We start from the raw sequence: 15929 nt of genomic DNA on the forward strand, positions 1-15929 counted from the left end.
CAGTGCTTAGTATAAAACTCTTGTTTCCAGAAAAAGAGTGGTGTATTGAGAAAAAGATAATTATTGTAAAGCAAGAAGCAATACCATCTTTACCATGTGCTATGGATTTTTATATTAGTGTAAATGTATATTACTCTTTAGTTTATGATTTATAACATGCATTAAGGGCTGTTCCCTGTAAACATACATCCCAGGTTAAGGGGGATAGAGCCTTCAAACTAGTTTAACCCTGCCACATTCATGTGCCTGTCCCAAGTCAGTGGTTGTCGTTTGTTGCTGTTTAACATATTTGTTTTTCGTTCATTATTTTGTATATAAATTAGGTCGTTAGTTTTCCCTCGTTTGAATTGTTTTATATTTGTCATTTCGGGGCTTTATATAGCTGACTATGCGGTATGAGCTTTGCTCATTGAAAGCTCATTGTTGAAGGCCGTACAGTGACCTATAGTTGTTAATTTCTGTGTCATTTGGTCACTTGTGGAGAGTTGTCTCATTGGCAATTGTACCACATCTTCTTATTTTTACATTGTACCTGTGGAAGACACTACAAAAAACGGGAAACCACCTAAAGAGGCAAATTTTGAATTTCACTTTTATTTCCACTGAATATAAAGTATTTAATTTCAAAGATGTAATCAAATATTAATCAGAGTTGAATCTGTATTTAGACAAGTGAAAAGGCCAATAAGATATGAAGAAGACAGTGAATCAGAAGGAGAGTTTGGTGAAATTAATACTCCAAGTAAGAAAGGTAGGTAGTGAATATATGCCTGTACCTAGTATGAAGTGCTTATCGCTTTTTTTCTGGAATAAATTTCATTCAGGTAAGCCTTGTGCCCAAAGCTTGAAATGCCAAATACACACGTATAAAATTGTTTTGGACAACTAAATGACCAGTACCATATTGTATGTGTAAAACAGGCTTATTGAGTGAACTTACCTCAGTGCCAAAAGTTTTGAAATAAATAGGTATTCCTTGAAGAGGGTGACCATGTAACATATTAGGTAAAGGTCACATGACATGTTTTATGATGCATTAAATTATGACATGGTCAATCTGGCCACAGACCACAATAAATTTCCCTATTTGTTCTTTTTAATGTTTGTCGCATTCAAAAAATCCCACCCTACCATTTTGTCCAATTTTTTGTGTTATGTACAGTACAAGTCCAAAAATATATCCAATATTCAGAAAAATTGAACATTTACAGCTCACAAATTTTGCCAATACACATCCATACCCTTGTGGACAAGTCAAGAGATGTTCCGAAAACTAAATATGATCTTTTTGCACCTGGTCAAATCACCCCTTCCATAAAAAAAATCAGTTAAAATAAAACATTTAAAGATTTATTTCAACTCTCTTCTTTCCTACACTATATATATTCGTTGTAATGAAAATAGGGGTCATTTAATTCTTGGGCCATCTCCTTGAAAGTAACCTCTTTGTCTTTTGAAGATTTTGATTGTTTTGGCTTTTATCCTTGAAGAATGGAGATTTGTTCAAGTTTTTCAAATTTATATAAATCAGAAAATATCACTTTTCCTAATTATTAAGCGTTCAAATAAAAAAAGAACATCTACTATGTCTGAAGAAATTTATATTGGTGGTAAAGATTTCTAATGGTCTTGACTTAATTTTCACACTTTAGTGTTTAGGTTTAGATTTTAGGATTAGATTTAATATCATTTGATACCTTTACGTGATTGGTCTACAATATTGTTATGTTGGGTTTTTTTTACCAGTAAAGGTCTGTCTGACATTGTCATTTTTGTCTCACCTGTGACGATAAGTTGCACAATGCAAGACATAGGTTTTGCTTTTCTGGCAATGTCATCATCGTCAGCATCAACAGTTGTTAAATCTTCTGCTTAAATTAGTTTAATAGGAACTACTTATGATAGATCATTAATATTTTCTATAAAGTTGCAGTACTATCAGTACGTATCAGTTTGACAACTTTCTTTCGAGGCCCTACGTCATGGTCCAGTAACTTTGAATTAATTGGCAATTTTCAATGTTATGTTTTCTTCTAAAGTTAGTTTGATAGGAACTACTTGTGATATAGATCAATGATATTTTCTATAAAGTTGCATTACTATCGGTACATATCAGTTTTGACGACTATTTCGAGGCCCTGCCCCCTAGGTCATAGTCCGCCAACTTTGAATTAATTAGCAATGTTGCTGTCCATGAGATTGTCTTTTTCTGTGTCAACAGTTTATTACATCATGTTCATGTTCCAGGAAATATGTTAAAGTTTTCAAATAAGGTCTTAATCTAATATCAATGTGTGACAGGTCAACAATATTTGATATTCAGATTTATTGATTGTGTTTTGCTTATGTCCAGTGGCAAATATTTCATGCATTCGAAAATAGCCAACTATCACTAATACAATTTGTAGGTTCTGTCAAGTGGTTCAACTGGGATTAAGATCTGGAAATTTGTACTATTACTGCAAAACTATGTTAGGTTGGATTCCTTGCAAAAGGCCATCTTCAAACCCCTCAAAGTAACTGCAAGGATTCATAAATGTGCAGGGATCTTGGCATTATGCATAAGACATAAGATTTAACATCCCCATTCAAGCCAGATGTGGCTACCTATTTAAACTTGTTTTACTGTTGGATTGAAGAAGTCCAGGTGATCATGTTTCTAGATTTAAGTGAATTGTTTGGGTAAGGGATTCATTGTACAGAGAGTATATCTATCTGCCCTTAATCTAATTGTAATGCTCCAGTTGTAATGGATAAGATTTCAGAATTTTACTCACTATACTTGACAATTCCAGTTTTTAGTCTGGATTTGTTATGAGTACATCTTCATCTTGTGTCATGTGGCATTTACCCCATTTCCACACTTCAGTGGTCAGATTTAAGTGTTTGGATTAGGTCTATGATAATCTGTTAAACTCTATATGATTGATAAGCTATATTTTGAATGCAAGTTTGTTAACCCTTTGACTGCTACGCGCGACTATTGTCGTTCCGATAAAGCAGTCCGCTACTGCTACGCGCGACTATTGTCGTTTCCGTATCTCATTTGTTTACACAGTTACCATGGAATGGGCGGAGTCAATATTCATGAGATTGCGGCAGTTTAGACTTGTATGGATTCTGATTGGTTAAAATTCGGCGTACTTTTTGAGTTTCTCTTGACTTTAAATCAGGTATAAGCGATGAAACCAAAAGTGAAAATTTAGATGAAAAAAGGAACAAAATGGCGGAAATTGTTTGGAGTGATGGCCAACACGTTCAGAAGTATTTCAATGATAACGATGTAACAGCGGCGGCCAATTTAAATGATTTGGACGAGAACAGAAGATATAATAGATGGAAATAGAAACATTCTAGCAAAACTGTGAACAGAAGACATTTCAAGCGGGAACCACGGGGATTCCCCAGACGATGTTCAAAATGGATGACATGAAACAGGATTTACGATGTTTATCATTGCGCCTTTCAACTGTGAATCAATATTGATCACTGACATCGATAGATTCAAACATTATGTTTGTCAAGATTATTTATTGACGAAAGTTATATCAATGAACTTGTTGTTAAAACATATTTGTACATGGAAGTAAAAGTCAAAAGTCGGAAGGAAAATACCAGAAAATAGTTGCATAAAAAAAACTGTTGGTCCGAGAAGAAACTTTTTTCTTTTGATAATCGCAATGAAACTAGTTCTTAAAAGAGATTTTTAACAATATTGGTTCAATTCTGAAGTCATGGATACCAATGAAAAGTTTTTACATTGATGGATTCGCGTTAACAAAACATGAAAAAAAATTAATTTACCTTTGTTTACCTCTATTTGCACCTGTACAGGTAATAAATGACCAGAGACTCACACAAAAATAAAATAAATAAAAAATACAGAATATAACAATACTTTTTTATATAACTTTTATTGTTGAATATTCAATATTTACAAAGATATTGCAATTGCAAGTAAGCATGTTTATTTCATCAGTGATTAAAATTTTATTCAGCAATACACAAAAGTACAATAGAAATGAATGCAGCAGTCTAAGGGTTAATAAGAATTACATATACATCTGTAAGGGTCAATTTGACATTGATCTAAGTGCCAGAGTTTTTTTACCTTTAATAAAGATTAAAATATTGCTCCTAATGCAAGACATTTCAGGATATATGAATGAAAGGAAATGTGGGTATATGTCAATGAGACAACAATCCAAGATCTCCATTGATGTACATAACAAATATTGTATAGTAAACTATAAAAACCAAAGAATGACAAAAATTGAAAGAATTTTAAATCTAAAGACCTTGTATAAAATAAATGCCTTAGATACTTAAGATTTGTTCATTAAATAAATAGACTTCTCAAATATTTTGTTTTACAGTAAAGGCTAAACCATCAGGTGATGACAAACCCTACCACCCAACGATTGGAAAAGGAAAAGGCATCGGAAAGAAAGGAAAGGGAATTTCCAAATGTAAAAAAGTATCGGCTACTGATCAAGTTATTTTTAAATCTCAAGTTACTGTAGAAACAAAGAAAGAAGTTGTTGATTTGACCTCACCAACACAATCAGCAGGTATGATGCAAGTTAAAAGATCTTCAATTCAAGTTACATTATATAATTGCATGGCCTAATTGCGAATACAAGTTAGAGTTGATTTTTGTAAAACATGATCTTGATGCTTCAGAAACTTAGATATTGAAAAGAAAATCTTTATCTTGCAGAAGTTGAAGATGATAGTTACTTTTGTTTTTTTTGTTTTTTGTAATATACATAAAAATTCGTAAGGGTTCCGCAGAACCCAGTGTCTCGCCTACTTTTTGCTGTTAATCACAGGCTCAACAAAAATGAGGAAAAAAATTAATAAAAATATTCCTCTCTATACTATCTTTTGATTGTAAGTAGCTTCTGTCCAAGTTTGGTAAAAATTCAGGATAGTTTATGAATCTAATAAATGTTTTAAAAACTTAAACTGCAGACTGTATGTAATGTTAACTGGAAGAAGTCCATTTATAAGTAAAATATGAAAAATATGGAATTTTTTTTTACAATTTACTTCTGGATACTATCTTATGATCATAAACAAGCTTCTTTCCAAGTTTGGTAGATATCCAGGATAGTTTAAGAAAGTTATTAAAATTTCAAAAACTTTAACCACAGAGTGAATGTAATGTTTCCTGCAGAAAAACTAAGTCCATTTATAACTAAAATACGGAAAAAATGGAATTTTTTTTTAACAAAATTTACTTTTGAATATTATCTTATGATCATAAACAAGCTTCTGTCCAAGTTTGGTAGAAATCCAGGATAGTTTAAGAAAGTTATTAAAATTTCAAAAACTTTAACCACAGAGTGAATGTAATGTTTCCTGCAGAAAAACTAAGTCCATTTATAAGTAAAATACGGAAAAAATGGAATTTTTTTTTAACAAAATTTACTTTTGAATATTATCTTATGATCATAAACAAGCTTCTGTCCAAGTTTGGTAGAAATCCAGGATAGTTTAAGAAAGTTATTAAAATTTCAAAAATCTTTAACCACAGAGTGAATATTTGTGGACGCCGCCGACGCCGACAGAATGTAGGATCGCTATGTCTCGCTTTTTCGACAATCGTCGAAGGTTTGACAAAAAGGAATAGGAATTACAAAAAATATTGGACAGCACAGTAGAATGCACCAACACAACACACGGTGTTGATAGCCTGACTTGGTATGTTGAACCAGTTTAACATGAGCACAAACCTCACCCTTTGCCTATCAAGACTATATGTGTAGTAAAAGTAAAACAATATTTGAAAAAACCTGCACAATGTGGCTATCAACAGGATGACCATTAACTTGAACAAGGAAGTAAAAGACTGCATATAATTTGGAAAGCACAGTCAAGATGTGCTAGCTAGCTAAGGTAGCCTCAGCTGTTGGTTGAATACTTCCTCTCTGACAAGAAAACAAATAAAAAAAATCAGAATCAACACTCCAAACATGTTTCTTGAAATCTCATCATAAAATTTGATTGAAATCAGTAGTATTTCTGGGAGACCATAAGTATTTAAAATAGCTTGATCATTTGAAGGAAGACACATTCTAACTGAATATTAAAGTTAGTATATCATGCCTGTAGCCCATACCTGCCAACCCTCCCGTTTTGAGAGGGAGTCTCCCGCGCAAACAAAGAAATTCCAGAAATCTTCCAACTTCTGGTCCACTCCCACGCGGGAGTATAGAATCTCCTGCATTCAGCTATTTTAACCGGGAATGACCCGCGTTCGCATTTCTCTGGCTTTTTCTTTACTGTCAGTAGAAGTAAACAAACAATCAGCAATCATTTGAAAACTTTGGTCAGTAGTTTTTATGTTCGATTTATAAGTAATCGAAAATCATTTATGCTATGTCAACTCCAACAAGATGGAGGTCTTTGTTTGGACCAAGCGGCAGTATAAAAATGAAGAAATATAACTACAAATTGCAAGCAGATTTGATTTAAGATTTTCAATTTTTACGACTAAGTTCATCGGTAATGATTCTTCATTTTGCACATTATGTTCAATCAACTTTTCGGTTGCTTCTAGTTGTCTGTACGACATTTAAAAGTACCGGTATGCTTAGTGTGAGATTCACAGCATAATCAAAATATGGAATGTTATGAGTTGTGAGACTCGAAGGTATTGAAAAAGGTAAAAAAAATAACCCTTGTATAGATTATAACCATGAATTGAAGAAATAAAGTATATTTATTAACTCTTATTGGTGTTTTATAGATGAATAAATAAACAGGTCATATATTTAACTTGCAAATGCCGTTAGCGCAAAATCTCCCCCTTAGCTGTCATAGCTGATGGGGAGATCTCCCTCTTTGAAGGTTTCAGAGGTTGGCAGGTATGCTGTAGCCATATAAGGCAAAAATAAGCATGACTAGTGATGATCTAGAATTGAATAAAAGATGAGCGAAAGTGGTTCTCCACAGAAAATTCTAAATACTGTGGAACATAGCTAAACTACAGCATCAATTCACAACATAACAGTATGCATAACAATGAAATGTACAGTATACAAATAATAGTAACTCTTTATTAACACACAAAATAAATGAACTAAAATAGCCAAGGATGTGGAGAGTGGGAAAAGAGACGCCAATATTTCTAATGCTAAAACGATGTTTACTGCTGCAAGTAAAATTTTTGAATGCCTGAAAGATGCTGGGATGCAAACTGAGCTTTAAATCTGATTGGTCTAGACAAGGCCTGGAAATATGAATAACCAATAATGATTGGTCAACAATAAATCACAGACATAACAGATTCAAATTTCGAGGGATTTGATTGATTGCTAAGTTAAATGACTAAAAGAGAGGTGCAGGCGTTTTAATTAGAACAATAAGAAACTAACAGCTAGCATATATAACAATCAATAATGTATTGAATCTAAATACTCCCATTTTCATAGTTCATTCATCAATGTTAAGTTTTCATGTTTTTATCAGATTCTCACTTTAATAAGGTAATTTATAGGTCAACTGCATGTGTTGTAAAGAATGATTGTAAGGAATACATGTCTGTCTGACAGGGTTCATCTGACTTTAACCTGATTTCCATAGTTCATTGATCAGCTTTAAAGGGGCACTAGCTACGAGATATATAAAAAATCTGAAGTATGATTTTTTTTTGTTTAATTATTAATGAAAGTGAAATAGTGAAATAATAATTTGCTTTTAGCAGCCAGTATGGTCCAATTTTGTCAAATTAAGCTAAGAAACATTGAAGATGAATTATTCACTTGCAAGTAAATAATTGGACCTCATTGAATCCATATAAATGTAAACCTCAATTTAACCCCTTAGCTTGAGATGGATAACGCATGTATTGTGCGTGTTCAGTTATTTAAAGGAAAAGAATGTCAACATTGAAAGTGAAACAAAGGTAATTCATTTGATTGACTGATAAGATCCACATGAAATAATTCTTATACAGGTAAAAACGATGAATAACATATATTTTTAATCTATAATATGAAATTAAACAGACCTAGAAAAATCCAATTGCACGATTTCACTTTCTATTTTTATCTATATTTATGTTTATATCGCTTATATGACCATCGGAGGTCAACTCAATAGTTAATTAGATGGCGTCAATACTAAAATACACACGAAACAAAGCTACATATTATCGAGCCCATGTCCTGTAAATTGTTTATTTGAGACTTTTTATAATTTGAATAAATGTTTTACATGAATATAAATCAAATATGAGAATTTGAGTCAAATCGGTGAACGTGAATTTGACAGCTAGTGCCCCTTTAAGTTTTTGTTATTATTCAAATTTTCAGTTACTTTTTTAAATTATAGTTTTACAATATGTTGCTATATAGAATCATTGTAAGGATACATGTCCATCTGATTGGGATTATGTGACATTGACCTCAGTTTGATGGATTATCAAGATATTCTGTAAATTTTCATTATACTATAGTCATACTTTGACCTTTAACAGTGGCAATTATTCCTTGTGAAAAGAAAAAGCCTACTCCAACTGTTGATGAATCCAGAAAACAACATGATTCTGTCAAAGAAGACTGCATAGTGACTTTATTGAAAAGTGTAGAATTACTCCACCTAAAAGAAATATTTGAAAGGGAACAGATTTCAATAGATATATTGGTTGAGATGGGACATGATGATTTAAAGAGTATAGGTATTGAAGCATTTGGACAAAGACATAAAGTCATCAAAGCTGCTAAAAACTTTGTTATTAGTTCAGGTAAGTATGTGTAATTACGATACATTAAGAAGGAAAATGTTTGGTGTTGAGAAAATGAGAATAACCAGTGGGGAACTTTAGTAAACAACACATACTTTATAGATATAGAATGAAAGCAAAACAATAAGGATGCATTTAGTTATAGCTGTTATTTGTGGAAGATATTCACAATTCATTACAAATCTTAAAACAATATAGCCTTCATCACAAAAAATATGTGTTTAATTGGTTGAAGGCCTTATGTAATCATCTTGTCTGTCTGTGTTCGTCACAAATCATTTAAACCTTTTAACCCCATTGGAATTCATTAATGAAACTTGGTACAATTATTCACCACTTCTAAAAAGTGTTTGGCATGCAGGGAAGAATGATCTGGTATAAGCTATGTTGTAATAGAATAACCCTGGTTACTTTTAAATTGAATCACAATCAGTTGTTTACATGCAACTCAGCTCTTTGTGATGGCTTCAATCACTATCCTTGAGTTTTCAGTGTTCCATTCTTATATCTATAATATGTGTTTGTCGCCCCACATATTAGAAGTTGGTATACTTTCACAGATATAGATAAAGATAGCACATGCTGAAATACTTCTTTAATTTGCTTTAATAAAATTGCTGGTTATCAACGTTTAAGTACAGTAGAAATTGGTCTAAATCTGTCAACCAAACAAATGGAGAACCTATTCTTGAAAATGCTTATATACATTGCTATATTTTTTAGAGTCCAAAAAAATTGACCAAAATGCAGGATGTAATCTGAAGACTGAAACTATCAAGTCTGTAAAAGTACCAGCCTCAAGTACATGTTATGAAGACTTACCTGACCCTGCAGAACAACCTGTCATGGTTTTGGAATCCGGTATAAATACTGTTCTAATTATTTATATATATATATGTTTTGAGGTTCTAGTGGACATTTGTTTTACAGACAACAGTTAGTATCAGAATGGTGTAGTTAACAGTGGCGTAGCTTCTCTTGAGGCAATGAGGCAACTGCCTCAACAAAGTTTTGACCGAGAAAGAAAGATAGAGAAGGTCAAAGTAAGATAGAATGCATGTGTATTCCATAGTATAAAGTGAAAATGGTTCCAAACATTAGAAATGTTTACACTTTACATGCGTATGCATTATCATTAACTTATAGACAGAATAAAAGAAGTTATCCCCGGCTTAGTATATTTCTAGGATTTTGATTGGATAACGCACGTCGTTACAAAACCCATAGCCCCTGGGTGTTGGTAACCCATATACCCGTACGTTGCTATCCATTACCTCGGGATACTTCAGGGTGTTAAAATATCCATATTTACGGATATGAACGTAGATAACTTATAGTATCTATCTTTTTTTTATATAAAAGATCAAAGCAGAAACACGTATTTTGTTTGTAGGAACGAGCAAATTATACTTTAGAAAAAAAGCCTTGATTCAAACAGATATTAGAACTTTAAAATGACATAATGCTTAATTTGTTGTATTGACAACTTGACAACATATGTGTTGCTTTGATAATATATAGTAAATCTGTTTTTCAACAGAAATTTGACATTCCATGGGAACCAATTGTGCTCTTCTTCTCACTTGCATGTTTCTATATTCATATGATGCAGTTATAATCTATCCATGCATATAAAGTTACAAGTCTTAGCTAATCTTGAATCTGTAAAGTTACAAGTCTTAGCTAATCTTTGAATCTGTACAAAAATTGTATTAGAGATAATCATGATTATGTCCGTTATATTTGCTTAGGTAAGTCCTGTCTGAACTTAAATTTCTAACCTAGTTTTGTCAATTTATAATTTTAACCCAGTGCAAATACCTAGTATGTAATCTTTCATGATTATGATTATCGAGTTAATTTTTTTGAGGATGTTAAATGGGATATTGGAATATGGTCATCCCTGGACTCGCCAATGCAAAACAATGTTAAGTCAGAATGGGGGCATTAAATCCACTACCCAGTGCAGCAAGAGTGTAGGGAGCATGCCACATTGTCTTCTCGTTTTAGAACAATTGCAAGATCTCTTTGAGTGGTCCGTAACTGAACTTTTACAAGGCAACATTTTTTACCATGTCTGAAGTGAGACTCTTTTCAAGTGGCATCCTAGTCGACCTACTCTGGAAATCATATCTATTGAATTATTGTATTTGTTTTCTGAATATTAATGAAATATTTGTCACTGGATGTTAATTACAGTCAACCAAACCTGTGTAAAATTTGTCTTTTTGTATCTGTAAGTGTAATGCACTTTTGCAATGACAGACAAATTGAAAAAATGTCTTCTATCTTTAGTTCAAATAAATGGGGAATGTATCCGTGGGACACAGATGATACCCCCGCTTGCATATAACATTATAAAGGGACATTACATAGGAACGGTAAAAGTGACGCTACCCAAATTCGTACTTGATCTGAGTTTTGTGGTAATAAGCATTGTGCATAAGTTTCATAACATTTGGTTGAGGCAAACTAAAGTTAAAGAATGGAAACGAAAAATTCAGCAATTTATCCATTTGTAAAGGGGCATAAAAGTGACGCCACCAAAATTCAAACTTGACCTGTGTTTTGTGGTAATAAGCATTGTGCATAAGTTTCATAACATTTGGTTGAGGCAAACTAAAGTTAAAGAACGGAAACGAAAAATTCAGCAATTTATCCAGTTGTAAAGGGGCATAAAAGTGACGCCACCAAAATTCAAACTTGACCTGTGTTTTGTGGTAATAAGCATTGTGTATAAGTTTCATAACATTTGGTTGAGGCAAACTAAAATGAGAGAACGGAAATGAAAAATTCAGCAATTTTTCCATTTGTAAAGGGGCATAACTCTAGAACGGTAAAAGTGACGCCACCAAAATTCAAACTTGATCTGTGTTTTGTGGTAATAAGCATTGTGTATAGTTTCATAACATTTGGTTGAGGCAAACTAAAGTTGGAGAATGGAAACGAAAACGGACATAAAAATAACTTAAAATAATCAGTATATGAATAAAGAAATATGAGGCAAACTGTTATGAGACTGGAACCCAACAACAACAAAATAGACATCTTATCAGTGAAATTAAAGTATAAATTTTAAATTAAGGGAAAATCTTACCATTAAAGTGATTTTATAGATCGGAAACAAAAATTCATACAGCTACAAAGTAGCAGAGGTGAGACTTCCGCATGCTACTTCTGGCAGAGTTTTGCATATAGTTTACATGTTATATTGTTGGTATTTAAATTTCAACATTTACATTTTATATACTGTCAAACACAGTTGAGACATATCTGAGTTGACAGTTTATTCTTGATACGCTTTAAAGTTGTATATTTATCGCGAGTGGTAAAATACGAATATAAATGCCCAACCCATGGTTAAATGAAAACAAATCTACGGCTGCACACACAATACTGTTTTGGCTGGTACATTTTACCTGAACGTATGATAATAAATAAAAAAACTCACATTTTCACCTTAAATTGTTCTTTTTATCCAATTTTATTACATTCTGAGGCGTACAAGAGGCCTGAGAACGGTTGGTGTTTGCATTTGATGCCGGCTGCATACATATGACGTCACCTTGTTTAGTTGCCAAAGGCGATGACAAGATTTAGCGGAATTTTTCGTTTTATGAAATTTAAAACCAAAATAACTGAAATGGACTGATTTGTTTATTGTGCACTATTAGAATCGAGATAACCGTATTGTAATTGATGCATGGCCTACCTAAAAGGTGTTTTTTACTGTAACAAAGTAAGTTTACTTGGTCGTATAAATATGTATTCCTGCGTTTGCGCTAAAAGTAGATATACTGTGACTATACTGATTGACGAAGTATAAGTCGTCATAATAGAATTATTGTTGAATAACAGTGTTTGGTGTCATTAAAACAACATTGACTTAGAATTACAAAAAGTACAATGCAGAAAAAGTGACCTTTTTATACACCTGTCTATTGTTAAAGCAGTATTTTGCCCTTGACATGTCCTTTGGCCATTTTTGTTGGGTTGCTGTCTCATTGATGTATAATCTCTCAAGGGATGACTGTTGTATTGAAATATGGTAATCTGTTCTGGCTTTAAAACCTTTCCTAAAGTGGGCCAACCATTTGGCTATGCAGCAATGTCCAGGCAGAAAGGAGATGGTAAACCTGATGCCTTGTTAAGAAAAAAAGACATGCTCTCTGCATGTAAAGGACCCTTGCAACAATAATTCTTTGGGGTCCTTAGATAGCTTGTTGCTAGGCAAAACATACGTCCATATGTCCATATCCAAATTTCCCACCCTTCATCCCGGTCAATCCCTACCTTGCAGATCCTACTGGTGGCAGATGCGTCAACAATTGTTAAGTTTTCTGCTTAAGTCAGTTTCATAGGAACATCTTGAGACAGATCAATGATATTTTATATAAAGTTGCATTACCATCAGTACATATCAGTTTGACAACTATTTCAATCAGATTGCAGGGCTCAACATTACAGTTTGTCTGATTGTCAGGGACAAATAAAAGTAGGTGTCAGACAGGTAGAATCAACATATTAGTTGTCCAATGGGACAAGTGAAAAATTTCCTTTATTGACCTACAATTAATGAGTTTATATTATTTCTAAAGAGTTAATAAGTTGGCACAATTTTCAATTTAAGTACATTGGTTTGCATTCAATAATTAATTGGCTTCTTTGACAAATATATATTGCTAGTAAACATACTTTCAGGTAAACAAATTTGGATTTCCTCAGGTTTTATTGCATGAGCGTATTACGTGATTAATTGCATCATCATTTTTCATTTTTACTTGGATTTTACCATTATTGCAAGCATGCATAATAACGGAAGTCAATTTCCGTTAAAAAAAATATTAACAAGAAGCATATTTTCAGATACTTGTTAACAGCTAAAGCGAATGTCTTTATTAATATTCATCTGAAACGCTTGAGAAATATAGAGCTTGTACATGATCTAATAAATGTGTCTGTAGGTACGGACACTCACAGCATTTTTTTTATTTTTTTAACTTTTGATTTTGGCAAGTTACTTTAGAAGTCTGACAAGTTGATTTTCTTCCAACTTGCTGGAATGGACAAGTTGAAAAAATGATAATGTAGAGGCCTGGATTGTCTTTTTTTTAAATTTTCTGCTGACAGTTGAGACATGTCTCTGTGTCAACAGTTTATTATTGTTAATTTTGTTCTCGTCCTGAACATGAATGAAATATTTGCTGTTAGACATAAAGCAAAAAACAATTAATCAATCCTTTTATTCATACTTTTTAACAAACCTGACCTGATTTGTAAGGAATGAAAGTTTGTGAATTTTGATACCCATGGCAGATATACATGTACATGTATATGAAATCTCTGTAAATGAAAAATATAAATTCTCTACTATCTTTCAATCTAAATAATATATAGTTCTGATGTCAGAAGACTTTTTCTTCATAACTTAAGTTCATAAAAGCATTTTCAACCCATTTTCAAATTTTATTTAATTATTTGAATTAGACAAGACAGGTTTTTGAAGAGGAAGTTAGTTATCAAAATTGAATAATTAAAGATTATTCTGCTCATGTATGTGCTCCTAGATCCTATCTCTTTAGGAATGTGCCAATGTTTCTTGCATGCAATGATAAATTTTACTTATTTGGTACATTATTGAAAATGCATCATTTATCTATTGAACTTTTTTCAGATCCTTTGGATGATTTAGAAGTTTTAGGTGGTAATGCTTCCTCAAGTGAGTGTGGTTCTGGTACAGGAAGAACTGAGACAACTGGACCAAGAAGTACTCTTATCATTTCACCATTGTCTGTTTTAAATAACTGGCTGGTAAGATGCGATACAAAGATCTCCTGGGAAGGGATAATTCAGAGATCATCTATGTATACATATATTGATTATGAACTTATATTGAGAAGAGGTAAATTTGTAATATTAGGTCACAAAAATCTTGAACATAGATTTTGAATGCTTCGATCTGGCACTAAGAAGTTGTTTATTTTAGGGGGTCAGCCCAGAACTATGTTTCCTGAATTTTTGATATGATCAAATCATTGCAATTCTGTTAATACATGTCAGAGTGTCTATTGTGGTACTTTAACACTAGGTTATACTAACATGCATCTTTTTATTGATCATTAATAGGACCAGTTTGAAGATCATATCCATGAAAATGTACATCTTGATATATACACATACTATGGGTCCAGCAGAACTAAAGATCCCAAAATTATTGGTCAACAGGACATAGTACTGACTACTTACTCTACAGTTACTGCTGATGCAAAGGTAATTCTCTTCTCAGTCTTGTAGGGTAACAAGGTTAAAGAAACATCAATTTTCCAACCTTTAAAACTATATCTCCTGAAAAAACTTTAAATATTTTTTGTTTGGGGGGGAGGGAACTTGTACACCTTGAAAATGTAAATAATAGTAATAAATGGTGATTACAATTCCACATAATTACTGCTTGTGATAAGGCTAAGGTATCATCTCTGATGGTATGCAGAATCTGGAATAAATGGCTATAGAAACTAAAATTGTGAATAATATCGCTCCTTCATGTGTGAACAGTCTTCTAAAATTTAAAACTACCAAGTATTCTTTTATATACAGTAACATTTAAGATGTCCCCAGTATAAGAATATCTACTTAAGGTTAAAAAAATGTTCAAATATGTTGCAACTACCCTGTGGAACAGTCTTCTTGTCAGTTTCAGAATAGAATACAGTTTTTATACGACTGTCATAATTTGTGGCCGTATAATGGTATAGGGATGTCGTCATAGTCGTCCAAAGACATTTGGTTTCCAGACAATAACTTGAGTATAAGTGTATGGATCTCTATGAATTGTACCACAAGGTTCCATACCACAAAAGGAAGGTTGGGATCGATATTGGGGGTAATGGCCCTAACTGTTTAAGAATTTTTGGCCAAAAGCAATTATTTTTCTTTTTGAGGAGAATAACTTGAGTATATGTGTATGGATTTGTATGAAATTGTACCACAAGGTTTCATACCACAAAAGGAAGGTTGGGTTGTATTTGGGGGTTATGGCAGTATGTGCTTAGAAATAAGGGACCAAAAAGGGGTAAAAAACAAGCAGTTTTTCAAAACTTTGTTTGAATTGCTTATTTCTGACCAATTTCAATGGGGTTTAAATAATCTTGCAATATTGGGGTTCTTTGATATGCTT

The 15929-nt window shown here is 32.7% G+C and overlaps 1 protein-coding gene across 1 annotated transcript in view; it reads left to right on the forward strand.

Annotated features, from left to right (window-relative positions):
* The window catches only part of LOC127737926 (helicase-like transcription factor), a 70562-nt gene that overhangs the window by 39367 nt on the left and 15266 nt on the right, over positions 1 to 15929 (forward strand). The window contains exons 11-16 of the mRNA XM_052248880.1: positions 669 to 751; positions 4377 to 4571; positions 8486 to 8752; positions 9476 to 9613; positions 14427 to 14563; positions 14879 to 15022. Coding sequence (XP_052104840.1) covers positions 669 to 751; positions 4377 to 4571; positions 8486 to 8752; positions 9476 to 9613; positions 14427 to 14563; positions 14879 to 15022 — 964 coding nt within the window. The remainder of the gene's footprint in view (positions 1 to 668; positions 752 to 4376; positions 4572 to 8485; positions 8753 to 9475; positions 9614 to 14426; positions 14564 to 14878; positions 15023 to 15929) is intronic.

This window comes from Mytilus californianus, unplaced genomic scaffold, assembly GCF_021869535.1.
Source record: "Mytilus californianus isolate M0D057914Y unplaced genomic scaffold, xbMytCali1.0.p SCAF_4, whole genome shotgun sequence".
Taxonomy (NCBI): Eukaryota; Metazoa; Mollusca; class Bivalvia; order Mytilida; family Mytilidae; genus Mytilus; species Mytilus californianus.